The 21,187-nt window shown below is 39.3% G+C and overlaps 1 protein-coding gene across 1 annotated transcript; it reads right to left on the bottom strand.

The window, feature by feature from the left end:
• Nucleotides 1-3,562: 3,562 nt before the first annotated feature.
• Nucleotides 3,563-14,332, bottom strand: LOC109972340 (AT-rich interactive domain-containing protein 3B-like). Its single transcript, XM_020621124.1, has 9 exons — nt 14,065-14,332; nt 12,836-13,435; nt 8,087-8,161; nt 7,925-7,997; nt 6,497-6,680; nt 5,805-6,064; nt 5,116-5,385; nt 4,942-5,031; nt 3,563-4,585 (listed from the first exon to the last, which is right to left on the bottom strand). The coding sequence occupies exons 1-9, from the start codon at nt 14,086-14,088 to the stop codon at nt 4,434-4,436; spliced, it is 1,728 nt and encodes a 575-aa protein (XP_020476780.1). The 5' UTR covers nt 14,089-14,332; the 3' UTR covers nt 3,563-4,433.
• Nucleotides 14,333-21,187: the final 6,855 nt, after the last annotated feature.

Here is a 21,187-nt window from a genome sequence, read left to right as displayed (position 1 = left end):
CCCTGGCCTCCCTTAACATCAGCATCAACTCCCTTCTCTCTCACAGACTCGGTGTAATCTTCATTTATATAAATGTTAGATCCTTTAAGCTTCTTTGCTTGTTGCAGTATGTGTGCCTTATCTTTCTCTTTCATCAACTTTACCATCACCGCCCTCAGTCCCCGATCAGAAGGTTTCTCGACTCTGTGAGCCCACTCCATCTCAATTTCTTGATGAATTTGCAGTTTAGCCTTTAATATTTCCTTCACCTTGCATTCCGCATCCGTCCAGCTTTCTCCGGCTGACTCCTTGATTCCCTCGAAGATCATGTTCTTTCGCTTGGACTGTACTTCCAAATGCTCCATTTTATCCGTTATGGCTATTAGACTCTCACAAGTTTTGTAGACATCATCCCTTGTTTCCTTGGTTTGTATTTTCTGTTCACCCATGGCTGCTTTAATCACATCCACATCTCGCTGGGTAAACTGCAAACTCGTTTTTATCTCCTGTATTTCTCTGGTCATGTTGTCAAGTCTCTTATTTGTCTCCATAAGTAGTTACACAAAACCTTTGAAGTTGTCTTGTTGTTGGCTCAACAGTGCGGTGTACATCTGCTTCTGCTGACTCAACATCTCTGTTACTTGCGCCGCTGAAATATAATCCTCTTCTGCTTCAACATCCTCATTCGCTTCTGATTTATTAGCTCTTTTCCCTCTTGGAGGCATTTTAATAGTTGTAGAATTTGTTCAAAGACTTGAAAATGTAGAAGATGTGAAAAATTGTAGAACAGACAAGAGGAGCAGTAAAGACGTCTGCTCTCGCTTGCATCCCGGAACTGCGTCCCGTAAAACATCATTTAATCCCATAAACATTAAAAGCATACATAGGGAACTACTTCACCACAGCCCCTGAAAGGCGAAGGTTAGGTATTTCCACACCCGCTTGCATTATGCCTCTGTGCATGATGTCCTTATGGGATGATGAAATAAAACACACATTCTTTTCAGATTTGACTGACAGCAAATACTGGTTTTACCTGGTGCTGCTGATGTGTGAACAAGGTTGTCAAGGTTATCAGCTCTGAGGACTGCGACTTTGAGGCGGTAGGCCAAAGTCTGATACTGGAGCAAAGTGAAGATCTGTGGAGGGCAGTTAAGCCCCCTACACAGTGGTGCATCCTGGGGAACAGATTCTGCAGTCAAAGGGCAAAAATTCAAAGAGCAGTGAGAGAACCTCAGTCAGGAGGAAATGTCACACCAAGGTTGTGCTTTGTAGTCGACTAAACCCCTCAAAATTTACCTAACCTAGGACATCAAGCTTAATAACACAATACAAACAAAAACTCTAAATTTGTCTCCAATTTTCAACATATAATTTCAACTGGTAGCCTCCATGCAAAGATTAGCACTGCTGAGTGCAGTAGGAAAAAGCCCTGGGACCCTTGGACCTAAAAATTATGTAGCATTTGAATGTAGCTTGACTGGTCGATCAAGTTCAAGCTTAAGCCCTAAATGTGCTCAAAAGGTGCCTCCTAACAGGTGTATCTGGCCATATATCTGTGTATCTTAAAAATAAAGTCAACATCTGCTAACAAATATTAATTCAACATACCACTACCTTTTTCAGTGTCCACTTGCTTGGGTTAAGCCTTTTGCTGAAGTGAAATAAATACTCTGCTATCCAATCTCTTCCTCCACATTTGGGTTCCAGTTCACCCAGTGCAGTGCCTCTCCTACTGTGTGGTTCCTGTGTGTATACAGCTAGCCTGAGAGTGCATCTTTGAAGCTCAATTCACAGAGCTCACCTTCAAAAGCAGCATCAAGCTGTGGGCTTTGGGAATGAGATTCTATCAAAAGGATTTATCAAATAGAACAGACCTCCTTAAACAAGCTGGAGCCGAGCAATCTGTAGCTGCTCCAGGTTCCTGTTCAAAGTCGGAGAATCCGTCTGCTGCCCAAACTCTATATTCCAGTCTTTATCCCATGACAGTGATGCCCTCCTCATCTGCAGAGTGAGCTGACTAGTATTATTCCTCCTGGGTGGGCAGGGAGTGTGGATGGAGATATCCATCTTATAATATTTTTCTTAAAAAAAAAAGATTGCATTTAGATTTTTCCAAGTATATGAACATCATATATGTCATGCCCAAACAAAGACTCACAAACTTACTGACTAAACATGACAACAAAATAAAAACTAAATATATGACAGCTGACATTTACTTTGCATATCATATAAACAAGCTCCACCTCCATATAAAAAATGATCAGCTTAGTACATGAATTATAAACATAATTTATACATAAATCTATCATGATACTTCTCAGCTGCTCCTGTAGCATTGCTCTTCTACCATGTTCCAGATGTCAAACCAATTCAGCTGTATCACGATAGAATAACAATAAATCCTACAACCCATTCTCCACCCTCATCCTCTGTCCCATCAGATTTTAGGAATTAACTCTAAATACACTTTGTTCTTCCTTTACCACAAAGACAATGTATATTTTAAATTGGTAAAAATAATCTGATGTGAAATAAATTTCAAAATGCATATATTGTTCTTCAGTGTTGCAATTAGAATTTTTTTTTTAATTGAAAATAAATCAAAGAGAAGAATTGTTAAAAAACACTTAATTATTCACTGGTTCATGTAGCAGGTCAAAGATATTAAGGACAGAGATTTCAAAGTGATAATCAGCTGAAAATACTGATCTAAAATGCATGTTTATGGATGCCTACTTGAAATGGCATGTATCTTGTTTGGATGAGGAAATACTGCCCCCATCTGGCCACTCTGTGTATTATTTTCAGTTCGCTGATGGAGGAACTACTCAGAACGATTACATAAGGAAAATTATGTAATGGTGGCATATAAATGCAAGGAGAGAGGAGGGAGGAGGAGCTCAGGGCATCATGGGGGGACCCCCAGCAGGCCTAGAGCAGCATAACTAAGGGAAGGCTCAGGGACACCTGAGCCAGCTTTAACTATAAGCTTTATAGATTTGAGCACTGAAGTTTATTGCTGACAATGAGATCAGAATGAGTGACAAAAAAAGAACTCAACTCAGTTGTCTGTGTGAAGTGTGTGAGATACAGCTAAAAGCTAAAATGCTAGTAGGGACCTTGCATGGACATTTTCTCATGCATACTTTAAAATGTTAATAGGGTTTTCTTCAGGCTGAAACAACTATAAACAGCTACAGTAAAACTACCTAATAACAGCATTTTCCATAATATTATGATCTTCCAGCGTATCTCCATAAATGCAAAGGCAAGGACGATCCCTACAGCACACAAGAATTCTTTATTTTTCATGGCCACATGTCCGAGAAAAATGTTAATCAAACACCAAAACTGAGTTGAACATCAACCATGATTTTTTTTTAACAGTTGTCAGGTCAGAGTGGCTTTTCTTTGCAATGGTAAGTCAGTTGATTGTCCACATACAGTATATCTCAGCAGATGGCTAACTCATTACATGCTGCATTAAGTATTGCATATTTATCTAAACGAGTGAGGTAGCACTGTTTCAGTGTTCAGTTGTCAAAATCTTAAAGCAATCAATGATAAACATTGGGTTTTTTTTTTGTTTTTTTTTACAAATGCAACACAGCAACATATTATGAGATACATTCTAACAGTGATGAGTCCAAAGGCCATTTCCTGAGTCCAGAAGACATTCACTAGAAACAGAACAGGGGAAGTCTCTTGAAGTCAGTGTTGCATCTCTTCCATTCTATATACAGCTGCCAACAGAAACCTTGTTTCTCACATTTTGCATTTGATTCACAGCTGAAATAAATCTCTCTATTTTACCAAGCTAGATGATTAAAATGAAAGTAAAGCACAATACCACACAAAACATATAAAATTATTGAACCAACTTGCAATAAGTGTCTTTTGAATTCCATGTGATTCTTTAGAAGACAGCATTTCTGTGAAAACAGATGGTCGTATATAATCCCTGAAAACAGTTACGAAATGTATAAACTATGAGCTTTCACTGAAGTGAAACCAAATTTTTGTCAAGGTACTTTAAGCAAAATGGCTTCAGCAACAGTGTTTAATAATTAGCCATAAATGTAATACATACCAAAACAAGCATAGCACTGGTTCTCACTGTGCACACTTCTGCTCTAAACACGCTTCTGAACAAATTTTGCAAAGCCCTTTTAACAGGAGTGCTGCTACATTAAAAAGAGCTTCTAGCAAGCCATAAGGCAAACTGTGATCTGAATCTACAGGATTAAAGTTGGTCTGAAAACCTTTGGGGTCAAATATCAATGTCCTTGTGACAAAACACATTTAAAGCACATTACACAGTCAAAGAAATGGAAAAAAAAAACAATGCAAGAAAAAAGCTGAAGAGCTGACTTTCCCTGCAGTTCATAGAGTTCCTGTCTGAGAAATATATTTTGTAATAATTTATGTGTAGAACAGATGCAAAAGGCTCAGTTTGGGCCCTTTGGGGAGGTGGAAGATGAAGAAGAGGGACTGTGTGAGGAGGAGGAGAAGGAGGACAGGGCACTAAAACCACTTGTTCCTGCCAGAGTTGCGGCCTGTGATACCACAGGAGGAACGGACTTCTGGGCAAACAGCGTACCTAAAGTGCAGGGATCAGAGAGAAGATCCCAATTAAAAAACAATGGCCATTAAAAACAATGTATGATTCGCTTGTTATCACTGCAGAAATGAAAGTTTTTAGCTCAAGTTTTTCCTCATATAACGTGCTGTGTATATAGAGGAATAAGCTTCCTGAGCTATAGTTTACATAAAAAGATGAAGGTAGCATTAAATGAACACACCTCTTGCTTTCTTGTCAATACTTAGATGACAAGAGAAATAACACTCATACTTCTATGCCATGTGCTGTACAAAGCTTATCATAAAGACTTGAAACAAGCTGAAACAGCTAGCCTGACTAAAACAATCATATATGCGATTAATAAATTAATTTACCTGAGTATATAGTACCATTGATCACCACAGATACTCCAATACTGGCTGCTCCATTAGTGGAAATACTCAGAGACAAATCCTGCTTGTTTTCTGTGGGAGAGCAATGGAAAACTACAAAAATCTGAGTTTCCTATAATCATGTTTGATGAGGTCTGTATTCTTAAGGCAACTCACCATGTCCATTGTTAGGCTTAAAGTTCATGGGGTTGAAGTGAGAGGCCATGGCCAGGAGATTTTGTTGGAGGGCCTGCTGCATGAGGCGCTGCTGCTCCTCCACGAGCTGCATCATTTTCTGTTCTGGACCATCAGCTGCAGCTCCTCCCGCTCCACGCTCCAGCCTCTCTTTGAGATGCTCTAATGTGGCAGCTTGTGCCAGCTGCTGCTGCTGCCCCAGTGCCAGAGCCACGTGCAGCTGGCTGGGTATTACAGAGGCTGATGTCTCATCTGATTGTTAAGAAAATGTTTAATAAATTTTAGACATGTCCTAAAGAAGAACATCATAGAGAAAAGGCAATGAAGAATTGCTATTTGCTCAAAAAATCATTTATATAGCATATTTAACCACAACCAACACTAATCAAAGTTCTTCACATTAAGTCAAAGGGGTGTAATATGATCATATTTACATGTATTAGTAATGAGACGAGCAGCAGCACTTTGGACTAACTGAAGCCGAGAAAGTAATGACTGGCTTACACCGCATGCAAAGTGTTACAACAGTCCAAGCTAGAGCTGATAAAAGCATGAACTGCTCTTTCAAGATCCTTACATGTTAAAAAAGGTTTGGTTAAAAGACAAAGCTGAAAAAAAAATCCTATTTTATTATAGATATAATGCAGCACATGCTCAAAGTAATGTCATACCTATGTGCCTCTTTTGGTTTGGACTGGCAGATGTATTCAGACCATTCTGGTCAACCTGTCTGGTTGAGATGGTTTGCATTGTGGGTGAAGACAGGAGTGTGTGTGGAGCAGAGTTTGGGAAGGGAGAGCAGTGGTAGAGGCTGCTGGTGTAGCTGGGACGCCGTCCTTCTCTGCGGTTACTGTTGATGGCAGCCTGCAGCTCACCAGGAGAACTCAGCCCCTTCTTCTCACACTCAAATGGGTACAGGTACTTCATATACCTACAAGAAAACGTTTCACATGGATCACATTTTCAGGGGCTAATTAGTAATAATTTGAAATAAGAAAAATCAGGGTCTTTCATGTTTAAAATAGTTTTACAAATTTGCTAACCAAATAATTTAGAAATGCTTTGAGCTTGGACAAGAACAATTCCACATTTTAGGGCTAGAACATGTCATGTAATCATGAGCTAGAGCTGATAAAAGCATAAATTAGACATTTATAAATTATTAAAACATGTAGACTTAGACTTATAACGAACTAGACAGATGTTACTTTTTTAGAGGAACCCTTGTTTCACATTTAGACAAACTATTAAATCAGAAAATAATTATGTTATTCTACTTCATACTGAAGCCCCTGTTTATTCCTCGGACTGTCAACACTACAGTTCTGCACACTTTTTGGGTACAAAGCTGAGAGACACCTACTGGGTGCGGAGGGTGAAGGCCGCGCTGGTGATGGACGTCGGGAGATTGAGACCTTTGGTGATTTCCCTCCAGATCTTTTTGTTAATAACCTCCACCAAACCTCCTTTTTCTGTCACAAGTTTATAAAGCCTGTACAGGTCCAGCACCTGCTTGGCCATGATGGGGATGCGGTTTACAGGGGTTCCTGAACAAACGGGAGGATAACGACAACAAAATGTATTATTTTCTGTCAATTCTCCTCCTGAAACACTGACACTAAACAAGAGTTTGCTTAAAATAGTTTTAATAATTTCATATCTTCCATTTTATTTGTCATACAGCACTTTGTACTTTGTTTGAGAAGTCCTCTATGAATAAAGTTAATTATATAACCACCATTGAGGTAGGAGGGAAGGACAGTAGAAGGGAGTGGCTGATCTTCTCACCATAGGGCTTCATGGTGCATGTCAAGTTATCAGATAATATGGCTTAGCATGTACAATCTCTGCTGATAGACTAATCTAATAAAGCTTACTTCAGGTGGAGATAACTCCACAACAGGGGCTCTGTTAACTGCATTGATTTGCATGTGGGGGAGGGGTGGTTTCATAACCAGCACTATGTGCCAATCACCGGTTTGACAGCTAACCCTTCCGAATCCGATTTGGAGAAAAGCCAATTAATATACGAGGCTAAAATGCAGTTGTAGAAATAAGATTGCTTTGTGCTTAAGATGAACAAATGCCACACACACACACACACACACACACACACACACACACACACACACACACACACTTGCCATGATGATGACCTTTGTCCACACGACTTGTTTGTTTGACTGGGATTTGTTTACACTGAACCAAATTAATCTGCAAGTGTCTTTAGCATGCAGCACTAAACGCTGCTAGACAGCTGGTGCAGACAAAAGTTTAGCATAAAAGCTTCAAGACATTTCAGCCACATTACTGTTTCTATTTGGGGTTAATGATAAAGTTGGTGTTCTTTGCCAATTCAAAAATTAAATAAAGTACATTTTAGCCAGTTTAAATTTCAATTATGCAAGGAATTCCAGTCAAGGCTACATTAATCACATGCTAAGTAGATAAGTAGAAATTATATAGAAGTAAACTAGGAAAGGGCCTATGTACTATGACATATTAGTGTAAGTCAAGTGAATAATCTTGAATAATCCATGGACATTAACAAGTTTGAATATTAACTAGAATGAATGTACACATACATTTGTATAATAAAAAAATGTGTCAGTGGAGGAAACACCCCCCTTGACACAGTGAAGAGTCTTTGTACAGTCTTATTAATTTATTTGATGCACATAGATTCCATAAAAATTTGGTTGATAAAGTCAGAAGGGAATATAAGCAAGTGCTCTTTTAACTATTAAAAAAAAAAAAAGTAGATCCAGATAACTCAAAATCTGAAACTTACCTCTTTTCTGCATAAAGACAAAAAGTTCATCAAGAAACTCTTTCCGTTGTGGGTCATTATCCAGTTCATAAAGCTGCAAAAAATAAAAAAAATCAATGAGTGGTTAAAAAGTGATGATTTCAGGCACTATCTTGTTTACATGCATCTACCAAATCTACTGACCTTGGCAAAGTCTCTGGATGGTTCCCCTCTTACTTTTGCACTGTCATTCTCCTCAGCCCAGATGACACTTCCCCTCTGTAAATACACCCACAGAGAAACATCAGTGAGTAATGACCTCCACACTGCCTAAAAGGATGAAATTAATGAGGAGCATATTACAAAAATATGGGCACGTTTGGAATTTAATTTCAGGTGGCTTATTTTGGATACAATTGATATGCATATGGTAAATGGCCACTAGACATGCCATATACAGAGACAAGACAATTACAGGAATTGTTAAAATCAAAGAAACGCCGAAACGTTGTGCCCTTGGGGAGATGATGTTTCTATTTATTTGTCAGCTGTTCCTCAAGGACTCTGGACTTTGTGCTTCCCAGCTCCTGTGTGCAAACCTGCTTTTTTCTCAGCACTGAAACCACTATGGCACTGTCCTGTGGCAAACAACTGGTCAGTGGAAGCATCTGGACGCCTGTACTGTGGTGCTGTTTATATATTAATGCTTACATTTAAAGATGGACACAGCAAAAGGGAGATTAAATCAAAAGGCCCTCAAACGCTCATTAGGTACAGTAGTTTAATGTCACATGTTATTTCTCCATCTTAACATGACAGTTAAAGGTTAGAAATGGGCGGAGGGCAGCGTGTGTGCAACTATGTGAGGCTACTGTCCCTAACGTAAACCAAGAGCTGCATCTCTGACTGAACTGCTCTCCAAATATGAAAGGCACACTCATAAAAGGTAATGCTCTTGTTTTATATTACCATGTTTTAAATTAAAACAAGCATCAGTATTTTAGACAACAAAAAGCGCTTTTGTTATTGATAGAATCAAATGCTTCAATTATCATGTTTGTGGTTAATCAAAATATTGGACTGTTGTTGCGCTCTTCCCTTTATAATGAGGGAACTTGATATTTGCATTTAAATTAATCTCCTTTTTTTGCCCCATTCACTAAACCTTTGTCACAGCACCTTGCTCAAACCTGGGGCTAGTGATGATAGCATCTCTCACATCTTTTCTAAGCTATAAAATACATGGGAACTGAATATCTGTTGGCTTCGTGTCCAACTGTAACTCTCCTCCTGTTTATAGTAAAAACACAATTCAGACTGTAAATGCTGACACTCAACCAACAGCTGCATGATAATGTAAAGCGGTTCCCACTCTTTGTTGTCAGATGCACCCGCATAGCCATACCAGAGTTCATCGGGACAGATTTTAAACCGGGCGTTGTTTAACACCACTGACTGCATACAGGCGCATCTTGTAATCTTTTATACAACTTAACTCTCAGTGTTTCAGTTGGTTTTGTCACATTTGCAGGTATAGTGGCAGACCCTGACCTTTCAGCCATTACCTTTATTTCACTATTTTATCTGCGTATCTGTTGCCTCATTTAACTTTTAGCTATTTCAGTCATGTATCCATTACTTTTAGTTTACAGTTTCAACAGTTTGTCAAGTACTTTAAACTATGCTAAAACATTGGAACCATTACTTTTAGATAACTATCTTAGCCTTTTATCTAATACTTTTAACTTACCACTTCAACTGTTTCCACAACCTCACAATAGTTGCACACACCGCCCTCCAGTCATTTTTTAACCTTTAACTGTCATGTTAAGGTGGAGGTCATGGAGGAATGTGACATTAAAACTTCTGAGCAATGACCCCGAGGCTTTTCATTTAATCTCCCTTTTACTGTGTCTAGCTTTAAAAGGACACTTGGGTTGAAAATTACAATCCATGATTTCAAGCCGTTTAAACATTTATCCAGATTTAATCTATCTCCATGATTTGTCCTTTACTTTTATCCATTAGTTTTGCAAGATCTATTGTAATCATCATCTTTTACTTTTAGCTATGTCAGCTTCTCTGCTTGGTACTAATTCTCACACTCTAAATTTCAACATGAGTGAATCAATATAAACATACATTGTGGATATAAAACTGATATTTTGTTATTATTATTCCCTAAACTACTCCAGGATCTTCCACATACCCTTAATCTGGGGTAGGAGTACAGCTTGGTTTGGCGTCACTGATGTACCAGACCCTTTAAAACACAAACTTTATTTTGGAAAGTTTTCTATTCTTCTGTTTTTAGTTGTTAAACTGGTTAAACAGTATAACTGTATGTATCCACATTACACACAAAACTCTGCCCCTGTGATGGCAAAGCTGTTGACACATCTAATAGCTTCAGATCCGAATTTCTAATAAAAGACTTCTGCTCCCCCAGCAGAAAGTCTATTGATGTGAAGGTAGATAAACATCCCAGTCTTTTTACCATGAAACTGAAATAAAACCCTTCCCCCCTTATTGATGAGTGAGACCTACTGTGGGCCTAATAACAAAGAGCATTCAGTTAATTGCTCCAAGAGCTTTCACACATCCAGCCTTGGGAATCCTGATAGTATTCAGTACATAGGTCAGAAAAAGGTTTCTTTTGTTTTGTTAAAAAAGGCAACTTTTAATTGTATGTTTAGATGATTTTACATATTTAAATGACAAATTATCTGGTTAATGCATACATAAAGCGGTTCTGTGAAAGTAAGCCCATAAAAACATATTCAGACTTCATTTGTCTGTGCAAATTCTCAGTCATCCAGGCCGTAGTATGCTGAAAAACATTGTTGGCCATCGAAGGACTGACACCATAAATACATCCTGCTCACCACCAGTTGGACAGAACTGAAGAAGCCTCTTGGATGACAAGTGAAACATCTTCTACCTAAAACCAAGTCTAGATGATTTTTTTTTCTGTTTTTTTTTTTCAGCAAACCTCTTTTGAAAACAGGAAATGTCACATTAAAATATTCAGACATTAACAATAAATGGAAACCGCCTCTTAAAAGAACTTAATTCAAATCCTACAGCTGCTCCAACAGAAAAACAGTTCAAACTTATCCTTGAGTAAATTTAGTCAAACCACAGGGGGAGGAGCAATTACAATTTTTAATCTAAAACCAAATTACTAGGTTTTTAGTCACAAAACAATTCAAGATCATTTATCTGGCCCCTTGTTGTAGTGGAAACTGTGACTGAGGAGCCAATACTGGCTCTCCGCCCCACCCACTGCTACATTTAAGGACTTTGACAGTGAGCCAACACACGAAAAGTAAACAATGGCTGGCCAGCATGGCAAGGCTTGTGTAGCATGTCCACGGCTAAATACAGGTGTCTGGTTGACGGAATCAATGAAGGGTAAAATAAAAGACATAGGAAGGAGGCAAGCAATTCAAAGAAGGACACAAGAGTAAAACTACAAAACTAGTTTACCCAGTCACCAATTAACTCACAAAAGACCCCATTTGTAGAAAAGTGAGCTTATTTACATGCATGTCAGACAAAGAACATAAAAAGCCCTGGTTTGAAATTCAATATTAAAAATACAATGCAAAGCACCGTGGAGATAAATTCCAGGGGTAAAAAATTAAAGTCTAAATTTCTCTTCACTCTTTTAATCCAACTTATTGAAATGTTTTTATTTCAAAACACATTCTATGTGCTGCAAGAAAGACACATCCTCACTGCAGTAGCCATATAATGTATTGATTACTTTCAGCTGAATTACGCTGCCATTTAGGGTTGCCAGGCGACAGCTCAATTATGCAAAGCTATCCAATGAGCTATAGCTTGATCAGCAGTGGGTTTTCTGGAAGAGTCAAGATTTTAACTGATGCCAACATCTAACTTTAAAGATCATGGATCTTAAATTTGTGTTTTTTCCCCACATGTAACCTTTGCAAAAAATCAGATAACAGGTGGGCAAAAAAAATCTGAAGACAATATGAAATATCTGCAAAGAATGAACAAGAGGTGTGTAAAACTCCTGACTATTCTGCTCCTCTGAAACTACTGTTAGTAAACTTTATGAGTGGCTGGTATGCTGCGAGGCACTAACCCAGCTGTCCCTCTGCCCACAGGCCTCATTAATCATAATGTATTGTATTGAAGTGGGGCCTTTTTGAGGGAAACATATTCACAGGGGAACCAATCAGATGGGCCCACATTAAGAAGGAAAATCCACCAGGAGACCTTGTGTTTCCTATAAACAGTTAAACACATCTGCTGGGAGCTATGACCATAAATACTAGCTTTAGATGGTGAACACAATCTTTTTTTTACATTTTTAAATCAGATCAGGTTGATAAAGTAAGGAAAACACATCCTACACCCTAACCAGCAATTGAACAGTTCCTTACGGTAGTTAATCCTTCAAGCCAACCTTGTCCAAAAATACACACTTGAGGCTATTTCGTTAATCCTTTACTGTCGTTTAACCCCATCTCTGTCAGGCCTGATCCAGCCAAGACCAATTAGCTCCACCAGTGACAAGAATGCTTTATCAAAAGTGTGAGATATGATATAGAGCGTGGCAGAAGGAAAAATCTTTGGCATGGGTAATTAAAGGCGATCAAGTGAGAAAACAGCAGGGCAGACTTAGCAGGAAGAAGTCAATAATTTATAATAAGAGGTAGAACACACACAAACCGCCGCACAGAAGAGAGCCACAGATGTTCATTTTCTCTCAGCAAAGATAAAATCAGGCTCTGACTACTTCAAAATGGAGCTATAATACCAATAATATATATCTATATATAAACGTGGACAGAGATAAAACAATGAATTTGATCTATGTGAAATTTATGAGAAAATTATTCCAAAGTTCACTCCTAGATGTTAACCATACAACAAAGAAAACATTAAAGCCCTGCCTTTCTTAAATCAGTGATAACTTACTTGTTTAAATGGCTCATCGCAGCCCCAGTCAGAGAAGCCACTGGGTGATGTGAAGGGGTGTTGACCTGCAGGAGACAGCAGGTCCCTCTGTTCATGCTCCTGTTTTATAGCTGAAAGTGGAGACTCTGGGGTTTTCTTCACAGCAGATGGCTGAGATGTGGAATAACGAGGGAAGGGGAAGCCTGGAACCTGCTGGAGTCTAGGCTTCTTCACCTGCAGATGAGGCCCGTTCTGCTGGTCTTCCTCCTCTTCCTCCACCTCATTCTCCAGCACATCCTGCTCCTCCTCATCTGAGTCTTCTTCATCTTCACTTGGATCCATTCTGCTGAGATAGCTGCTCAAAGCTTGCTGGGCTGCCTGATAGGTCTGTCCATTTGCTTTGCCCAGCAATGCAGAGTCTAGCTTGAAGCCAGGGGCTCTGGCTGCAGCAGCGTGTTGAGCAAACAGGAGCTGAGCTTGAAGATGATGTTTCTCTTGCAGATTCATCTCCAGCTTGGCTTCTTGTTGTCTCTGCAGCTGCTCCATCACTGCCTCCAGCTTCACCCCAGCAGGACTGGACTGTCTACACCCGACTAAGCCGCCCTCCTCAGACAAGTTGAACTACAGACAAAAAAATAAAAAAACCACCAACTTCAGTGTGCAATGTCATGTATTACTTCATTGTTCACAATTTGATCAAGTATTCTGGTGGCAAATTATCCAAAGTAATACAATGGAAGCAAAGTAAATGTTTACTAAATTGTTTAGATAGTCAGTATACTGCCTGAATAAAGGGACACACATTTGTTTTGGACCCAAACAAATATTTAAGTTGAAGTGAAACTTTTTCAGAGACCTTCTCGCCCCAGGAAACAGTGGATTAAAGTGAAACAAAGCTGGGTGGCTTGAGACAATTATTAACAGAAAATGTCTCAATTTAAGTCAGAATATATTAGTAACACGATACAAACATTACATGCGTAGATTTGTTGTCCTCCCGTTGTGAAAACCGCTTAGATATGATCGAACCTAAGACTTATCTTACAACTCGACCTTCTGTTTTATAAAAGAGAAACAGCTTTATTTCACAGGAGAATATAGGCTACCTGCAGCGATACCTATGGAAACGTATTATCCTCACTGTAAAATGAAAATGACTGGTTCCTGATAATATCCACATTAATCGTCATCTGCTTTGTTACTGTAACAAACGTGGGAGCATGAGCCTGCTACCAGTCGACGACACTCACCGTTTGTGTCTTTGAGAAATCCATCACCGCCACCAGATTCCTAGTCTTCCCTTCTTTCTTTCGGCCGAACTAAATCGCACAGCATGACCAGTTTCTTTTTGAAGAGAACAATTTCTTCAGATCAAATGCGTCTTATAACCCCCCTTTAGTGTGGAGGCAGAGTGGTCGGAGCTGGAGGAGGAGTGTTACGCGCTTTGCCTCCCTGGTCACGGCGCATGGAAACTCAAACATCTTTGATTGTCGGACTAAAGTGGCCCACACCCCCAACTTGGCCGAATGAAAGACCCGCCCCGTGCGTAAAGTTCATGAAGTGGGCTTTCTTACTAGCATCTGTGATGAAAGATGAAACACTATTATCCTGTACATCTGTGTGGTTATTGAGTCAACACAACCTGTACCAAAAACAGAACAGAGCATTAATACGGCATTAACATTCCAAGTTAGCCTGACTACAATCACAGAATAGGCTTAATTTATTAAACTGACTGCATTTCACAGCAGAAGCCTGCAGGGAAATTCATTTTACCTTTACAGCCATGGTACTTAAGTCATTGTCGTTTTATTTGTTTTGGAGAAGGACTAAATAAGCTGAAAGGAAAATGTGTTAAAATGTCCAGACGAAAATCTGATCTCATATTTTTTGTGCTGTGCCCAACATGTATTTCTATACTCAAGGTGGCACCACCACATACAGTTAATAGGCCATACAGTATGTAGTCTGGCTTGGCATTTTGTGTGACCCAGTACAGACTGGTTTTTCAGTAGCCAGGTCAAAATAGTTGTTATTTGTGCAAAGGGCTGTGAAATAATAGGCCTGTCTGCTGCATAATAGTCTAATTTCACCTGTAACCTTGACATCGGAGCTGACTGATTACAGGGTGAGAGGAAAAATCTAAGTCAAGAATGATCTCTCACTAAAGTTAAGAAATATTGCATAAAGAGGAATTGTGTAATTCTGACACCTTGGCAATCAAAGTGAGCATTCAAGGATTTACTTAACACTCTCAAACAATATGTCAGTTTTGGCATATTAATTCCATTTTCTTTTTTTTTATTATGACAAATGGTTCTATTGGTGAACTTCAGTCAGTACTTTCAAATATAAAAAGTTGTCTAACTAGACTTGCAAGCAAGTATTCAGGGGGTCCGAACACAGAGAGTCCCACTGACCCAAAGCGATCGAGAAGCCGAGAACATTGATCGGCAGGCTTAACACATGGTCCTCTTTCCCCACTTATCTGCCAAATCTGCTGTTGTGTTTCATTCTTTGGGCACTGATTTTGAGTCCACACAATGAGGTACATGACATCACACCTGCCTTCACACAGAGGAGACAGTCTATTCAGCCTGAAGCAGAGCATTGTAGCACAGAAACACACCCAGCACTGTGTGCAATAAACTACTAGTGGTCATATTAGCCTTAAACTATTACAACAAACTATCCTCAGCCACCAAACAATAAAAAATACCCTAGACAGTAATAAACAACAAGGTCTTTTTAAAATGAATCATGAGTTCTCTGAACGTCTGACGTGCTTGTAGCCTTCAGCTGGACTCACTGCACAGTGTCGGAGTGCCTTCTAGTGAGGAAAGTATAGAAAACCATGCAACTTGCTAAATGCATGAATGCTGGGACCCGGTGTTGCTTTGTAAACAGAAAACAATTATAAATCAAGTGGACTAGGTTTGGAAACCAAATATACAGCAAAAATAAGACAGATTAGACTAATATGTATTTCCTGAAGACCTGCTGCAGCTTCATGAATCTTATATCTGTAAGACATGGTTCCACTTAGTTATTAGGTCAACCTGCTGATCAGTTTCTAGGTTCAGTGGAGAGGCTATCCCTGAAATCTCTAAAGGGGGCCTATTATGTTATTTTGCAGGTTTGTATTTATTTCAAGGGTCTACTAAGATGCTTTTAAGATAATAAAGCTCATTATTTTCCTTATAATGTCCATTTCTGAAGCACCTCTTTTCACCCTGTGTCTGAAATGGTTCTATTTGGATTCAACGGTTTCTTCTTTTCAGGTTTCCCTGATGGTTTCCTTAGGAAAATATTACCGTTCATATGTTGCTGTGACATGATGTTGGCTCAGTATTCAGGCATAAACTCTCCAAACACACGCTTAGTTTTATTTTTGTCTTTGCAGGAATATCTGTGTGAATTGAGAAATGACCTGCAGTGCCCAGTGAAGTAGAAAGCATTTGTTATGAGAAGATACAGAGGTAACTTGTTAGCAGTAATTCCCAAAACATAGAATGTGATGTAAACACAATTAGTTGTCAGGATGTGTGAATGGAAAGTATGATGTGGAACAATAGAATATTTCAAACACAATAATAATCTGTGGTAAGTGAGAGAAGAGTACTGATGCAGCCACTGTTCTCATTTATTACATAAACTGTAACATTACACAATAGTTACAGACCAGTGATATTTACCACCATGAAGCAGCAACTTTTATAAAACTATACACAATTATATAATATTCTGTACCATGTTAACACAACTGAAGGTGGATTTATTGATATTGCAAAGTAACTTACTGGAAAAATTGCACAGTAACCAAAAGTATCCACAGCCGTTGTGAGGACTGTACAGTGGCCACGTTTCACAGTAACTCTTTTCATTTAATAAGCTTTAACTCCTTATACATTTATTGCCATTTTTATGCTTTAAAATGTTTAAGATTCAGATTATTTGCACATCTTTCAAAGTACTGTATTTCATGCTTTTTAATACAGATGTTGACACTGTAAGAACGTTTGACTGTCAAACAAATGTCCTGAGGTTCAGACTAACTATAGTACGGGTAGTGAAGAGTAAAGGATGACTAGAAAAACTAGTTCACGTCTGCCTAGTCAGAATGTTAAATGAACCAGGTTTTTGACCCTTCTCTGTGCAAAATATTAAGTTTTTCACATGAAAATATAAGTTGGGTCTGTATAATGCTCAAATGAGCAAAGTGATAACTTTTATGTAAACGGCTTGGCTCAAGTCAGCTGGTGTTCACTTCAATTTAGTTTTATTTGTATAGCACCAAATCACAACAAAAGTCATCTCATGACACTTTACAAAGTAAGGTCTAGACCTTACTATTATTTATATTATAGAGGAAAAACCCAACAAACCCCCCTTGAGCAAGCACTTGGCGACAGCATGCAGGAAAAACTCCATTTAACAGAAGAAACCTCTGACAGACCCCGGCTCTTGGTGGGCGGCCTTCTGCCTTGACCGGTTGGGGTGAGTGGACACAGGAGAGAGAACAGAAAAAAAAGCAACAAGACGCAACAAACACAACAACAAGCAATCAAACACTGGGCAGGTTGACGTGGCCAGTGACTGCTTATCAGAAACATAGAGCTCCGGAGCCAGAGATACCTGCAGAAAGGTACAGGGAGAGAGAGAGAGGAGACACTACAGGAGAGAGGAGACACAGTTAGTGACGCGTAATGGTGGGACATAGATGCTTGGAGAGAGAGGAAAGAGAATCATGGAAGGACCCCCAGCAGTCTAGGCCTATAGCAGTATAACTAAAGGAAGGCTCAGGGTCAACTGATCCAGCCCAAACTATAAGCTTAATGGAAAAAAAGAAAGTCTTAAGTCTAATCTTAAAGGTAGAGAGAATGGGAGCTTGATAGCTAAAGGCTCTTGTTTCAGTATGTTAAATTTAGTATTTGTAGTAGTTCAGTTGATAATGAACTGATATTTTGAGCGATGATAGTACTTTTCCTTGATTTTTTTAATTACGTGATATGTATTATAGAGGATACAGACAGTACTTTCCGTAGATACATATTTGCCTGCCATCTGAATTACAGGAAAAAAAACCCTGTTGGATTCCAATCTGATTAGTTACTTAAATAAAAGTAGTGAGATGATACAGTAGGTCTGGAGCCAAGTTCAGGGAGTAAGCAACCTTCCAGGTTTGGAGGACTTTATGAGAAACACAGGGAACGAATCGCACAGTTGAACATAAAGTGCTGGAGGTAAGAATACACAAACATATGACCTCACACAATGGATTCTTTTTAAACATAAAACCTCTCTGTGCAAGTAAGGTGACTTTTTAAAACTGTTCAAAACATGAGTACAGATGAGTAACATGTCTGTTGCAGGGCAGTTCAAGGGCACAGGTAATTTACACAACTTTTTTAACAGGTCAGAACATAGGTACAGATGAGTAACATGGCTTTTCTGTTGCAGGACAGTTCAAGGGCACAGGTAATGTACACAACTTTCTTAAACAGTTTAGAACATGAGTACAGATGAGTAACATGTCTGTTGCAGGGCAGTTCAAGGGCACAGGTAATTTACACAACTTTTTTAACAGGTCAGAACATAGGTACAGATGAGTAACATGGCTTTTCTGTTGCAGGGCAGTTCAAGGGCACAGTTAAGTTACGTAACTCTTCTTAAACTGCTCACAACATGAAAAACAGTGAATAATGTGACTTCTGTTTTGCAGGGAACTCCTGGGCCCAAAGGTAACATATAACTTTTAATTGTTCAGCTCAAGGTGACAAATGAGTAGCACTATCTTCCTACAGGATGAAACCTGTAGCATGGCTACCTACCTGTGTTAGTAGTTCAGTACATGAATTTGGGTGGGCAGCGAGACCTTTTTTCCTCAGGTACATACAAACATGGGCAAGGGTTAAGTAGCATAGCTCTTTGCACAGGTTACACATGGATGCAGGTAACAGCAACACCTCTTTACATAATAGTTCCATTGGTGGGATGAGGAATTTCATAGCAATACCTGGGGAGATGTTGAAGGTTAAAGTCAAAGGAGAGTGAGAGGACCAGAGGCAATGTGGTAGGAGGGAGAAGTAGGCAAGGGTAAATCAGCCAAGCAGACCAGAGGTGATGTGTCAGCAAGATGGGTCAGAGCACTCTCACAAAGAACAGGGGGACAAAGAGCGGTTTTAAAGGGCAAATGGTGCATATCTTCAGTAATGGCAGTGATGGAGCCGGGACAGATGAGAGCATTGTGAGGAGCAGAAATGTGGCTTGGGACAGGAAGTTGAAGGAAATTGTGACAAGTAGCAAAACCACTATGGAAAATACTCTGTTACCAATAAGAGTCCTACATTCAAAATGTTAGTTAAGTAAAAATACAAAAGTATTAGAATCAAAATATGCTTACAATATCAGAAGTAAAAGCAACAGCTGCCCTGGAGTTGAAGGGTGGATTACTTAGGTTGGACAAAATGCAGCATTTAAAAATGACAATTTAAGCAATTAAAAAGAACTAAGGATTTTCATACTAACTGGAATAAATGGGAACTCTTTATTAAAGGACTTCAGTAATGTGAGCAAGTGCACATTTTCTTGTATAATGAAGTGATGAGTAGATTCTCTTTCTTTCTGCAAGTGTTCTCTGTGATCTAGTAGTTTAAGTATCTTATTCTAATGCCTCTACATATACATACATATTTGCAGAAATGGGCATGGCCCGGACCAGGAGATGCAGCCCAATATATGGAACATGTTTGCATCTGCTGTTTTTGACCTTTAATTTTTTACTATTCTGATAGAATTACAGGTTAGATTTATACTGTGGCTCTTTTGGCTTAGCCTTCCAATACTCTTAAGATAAGCAGGTATATACAGCTTGGAGGTTAGTCATAAATTTCAAAATTACAATATTAACATGCTGTACTATTTAAAGACTCAATATCGTGCAAAAGTTCAACTAAAAATACTCCCAGTTACCATGAAGTAAATAAGGGCATCCTGTTCTGGTCTCTAAAAAGTACACAAGTAAATGGATGTTTCTGCAGAATTACAGTTGTATGTTAACATTACACCAGCGAGGTCATATGTTATTCTTACCTCCAGCACTTTGTATTCAACTGTGTGCTTCATTCCATGTGCTTCTGATAAAGTCCTCCAAACCCGGAAGGTTGCTTACTCCCTGAACTTGGCTCTAGACCTATCATCTCACTACTTTTATTTAAGTAACTAATCAGATTGGAATCTAACAGGGTTTTTTTTCTGTAATTCAGTTGGCATGCAAATACGTATTTACAGAAAGTACTGTCTGTATGCTCTAAAATATATACAGTGGGTATGGAAAGTATTCAGACCCCCTTAAATTTTTCACTCTTTGTTATATTGCAGCCATATGCTAAAATCATTTAAGTTCATTTTTTTCCTCATTAATGTACACACAGCACCCCATATTGACAGAAAAACACAGAAGTTTTGACATTTTTGCAGATTTATTAAAAAAGAAAAACTGAAATATCACATGGTCATAAGTATTCAGACCCTTTGCTGTGACACTCATATATTTAACTTAGGCTCTGTCCATTTCATCTGATCATCCCTGAGATGGTTCTACACCTTCATTTGAGTCCAGCTGTGTTTGATTATACTGATTGGACGAGATTAGGAAAGCCACACACCTGTCTATATAAGACCCTACAGCTCACAGTGCATGTCAGAGCAAATGAGAATCATGAGGTCAAAGGAACTGCCTGAAGAGCTCAGACAGAATTGTGGCAAGGCACAGATCTGGCCAAGGTTACAAAAAAATTTCTGCTGCACTTAAGGTTCCTAAGAGCACAGTCGCCTCCATAATCCTTAAATGGAAGACGTTTGGGACGACCAGAACCCTTCCTAGAGCTGGCCGTCCGACCAAACTGAGCTATCGGGGGAGAAGAGCCTTGGTGAGAGAGGTACAGAAGAACCCAAAGATGACTGTAGCTGAGCTCCAGAGATGCAGTCAGGAGATGGGAGAAAGTTGTAGAAAGTCAACCATCACTGCAGCCCCCCACCAGTCGGGGCTTTATGGCAGAGTGGAGTTTGCTAAAAAAAACACCCGAAGGACTCCAAGATGGTGAGAAATAAGATTCTCTGGTCTGATGAGACCAAGATAGAACTTTTTGGCCTTAATTCTAAGCGGTATGTGTGGAGAAAACCAGGCACTGCTCAGCACCTGTCCAATACAGTCCCAACAGTGAAGCATGGTGGTGGCAGCATCATGCTATGGGGGTGGTTTTCAGCTGCAGGGACAGGACGACTGGTTGCAATCAAGGGAAGGATGAATGCGGCCAAGTACAAGGATATCCTGGACGAAAACCTTCTCCAGAGTGCTCAAGACCTCAGACT

The sequence above is a fragment of the Monopterus albus genome, unplaced genomic scaffold (genome assembly GCF_001952655.1).
Source record: "Monopterus albus unplaced genomic scaffold, M_albus_1.0 scaffold7.1, whole genome shotgun sequence".
Classification (NCBI taxonomy): domain Eukaryota; kingdom Metazoa; phylum Chordata; class Actinopteri; order Synbranchiformes; family Synbranchidae; genus Monopterus; species Monopterus albus.
This window is presented reverse-complemented; position numbering and strand designations above follow the sequence as displayed.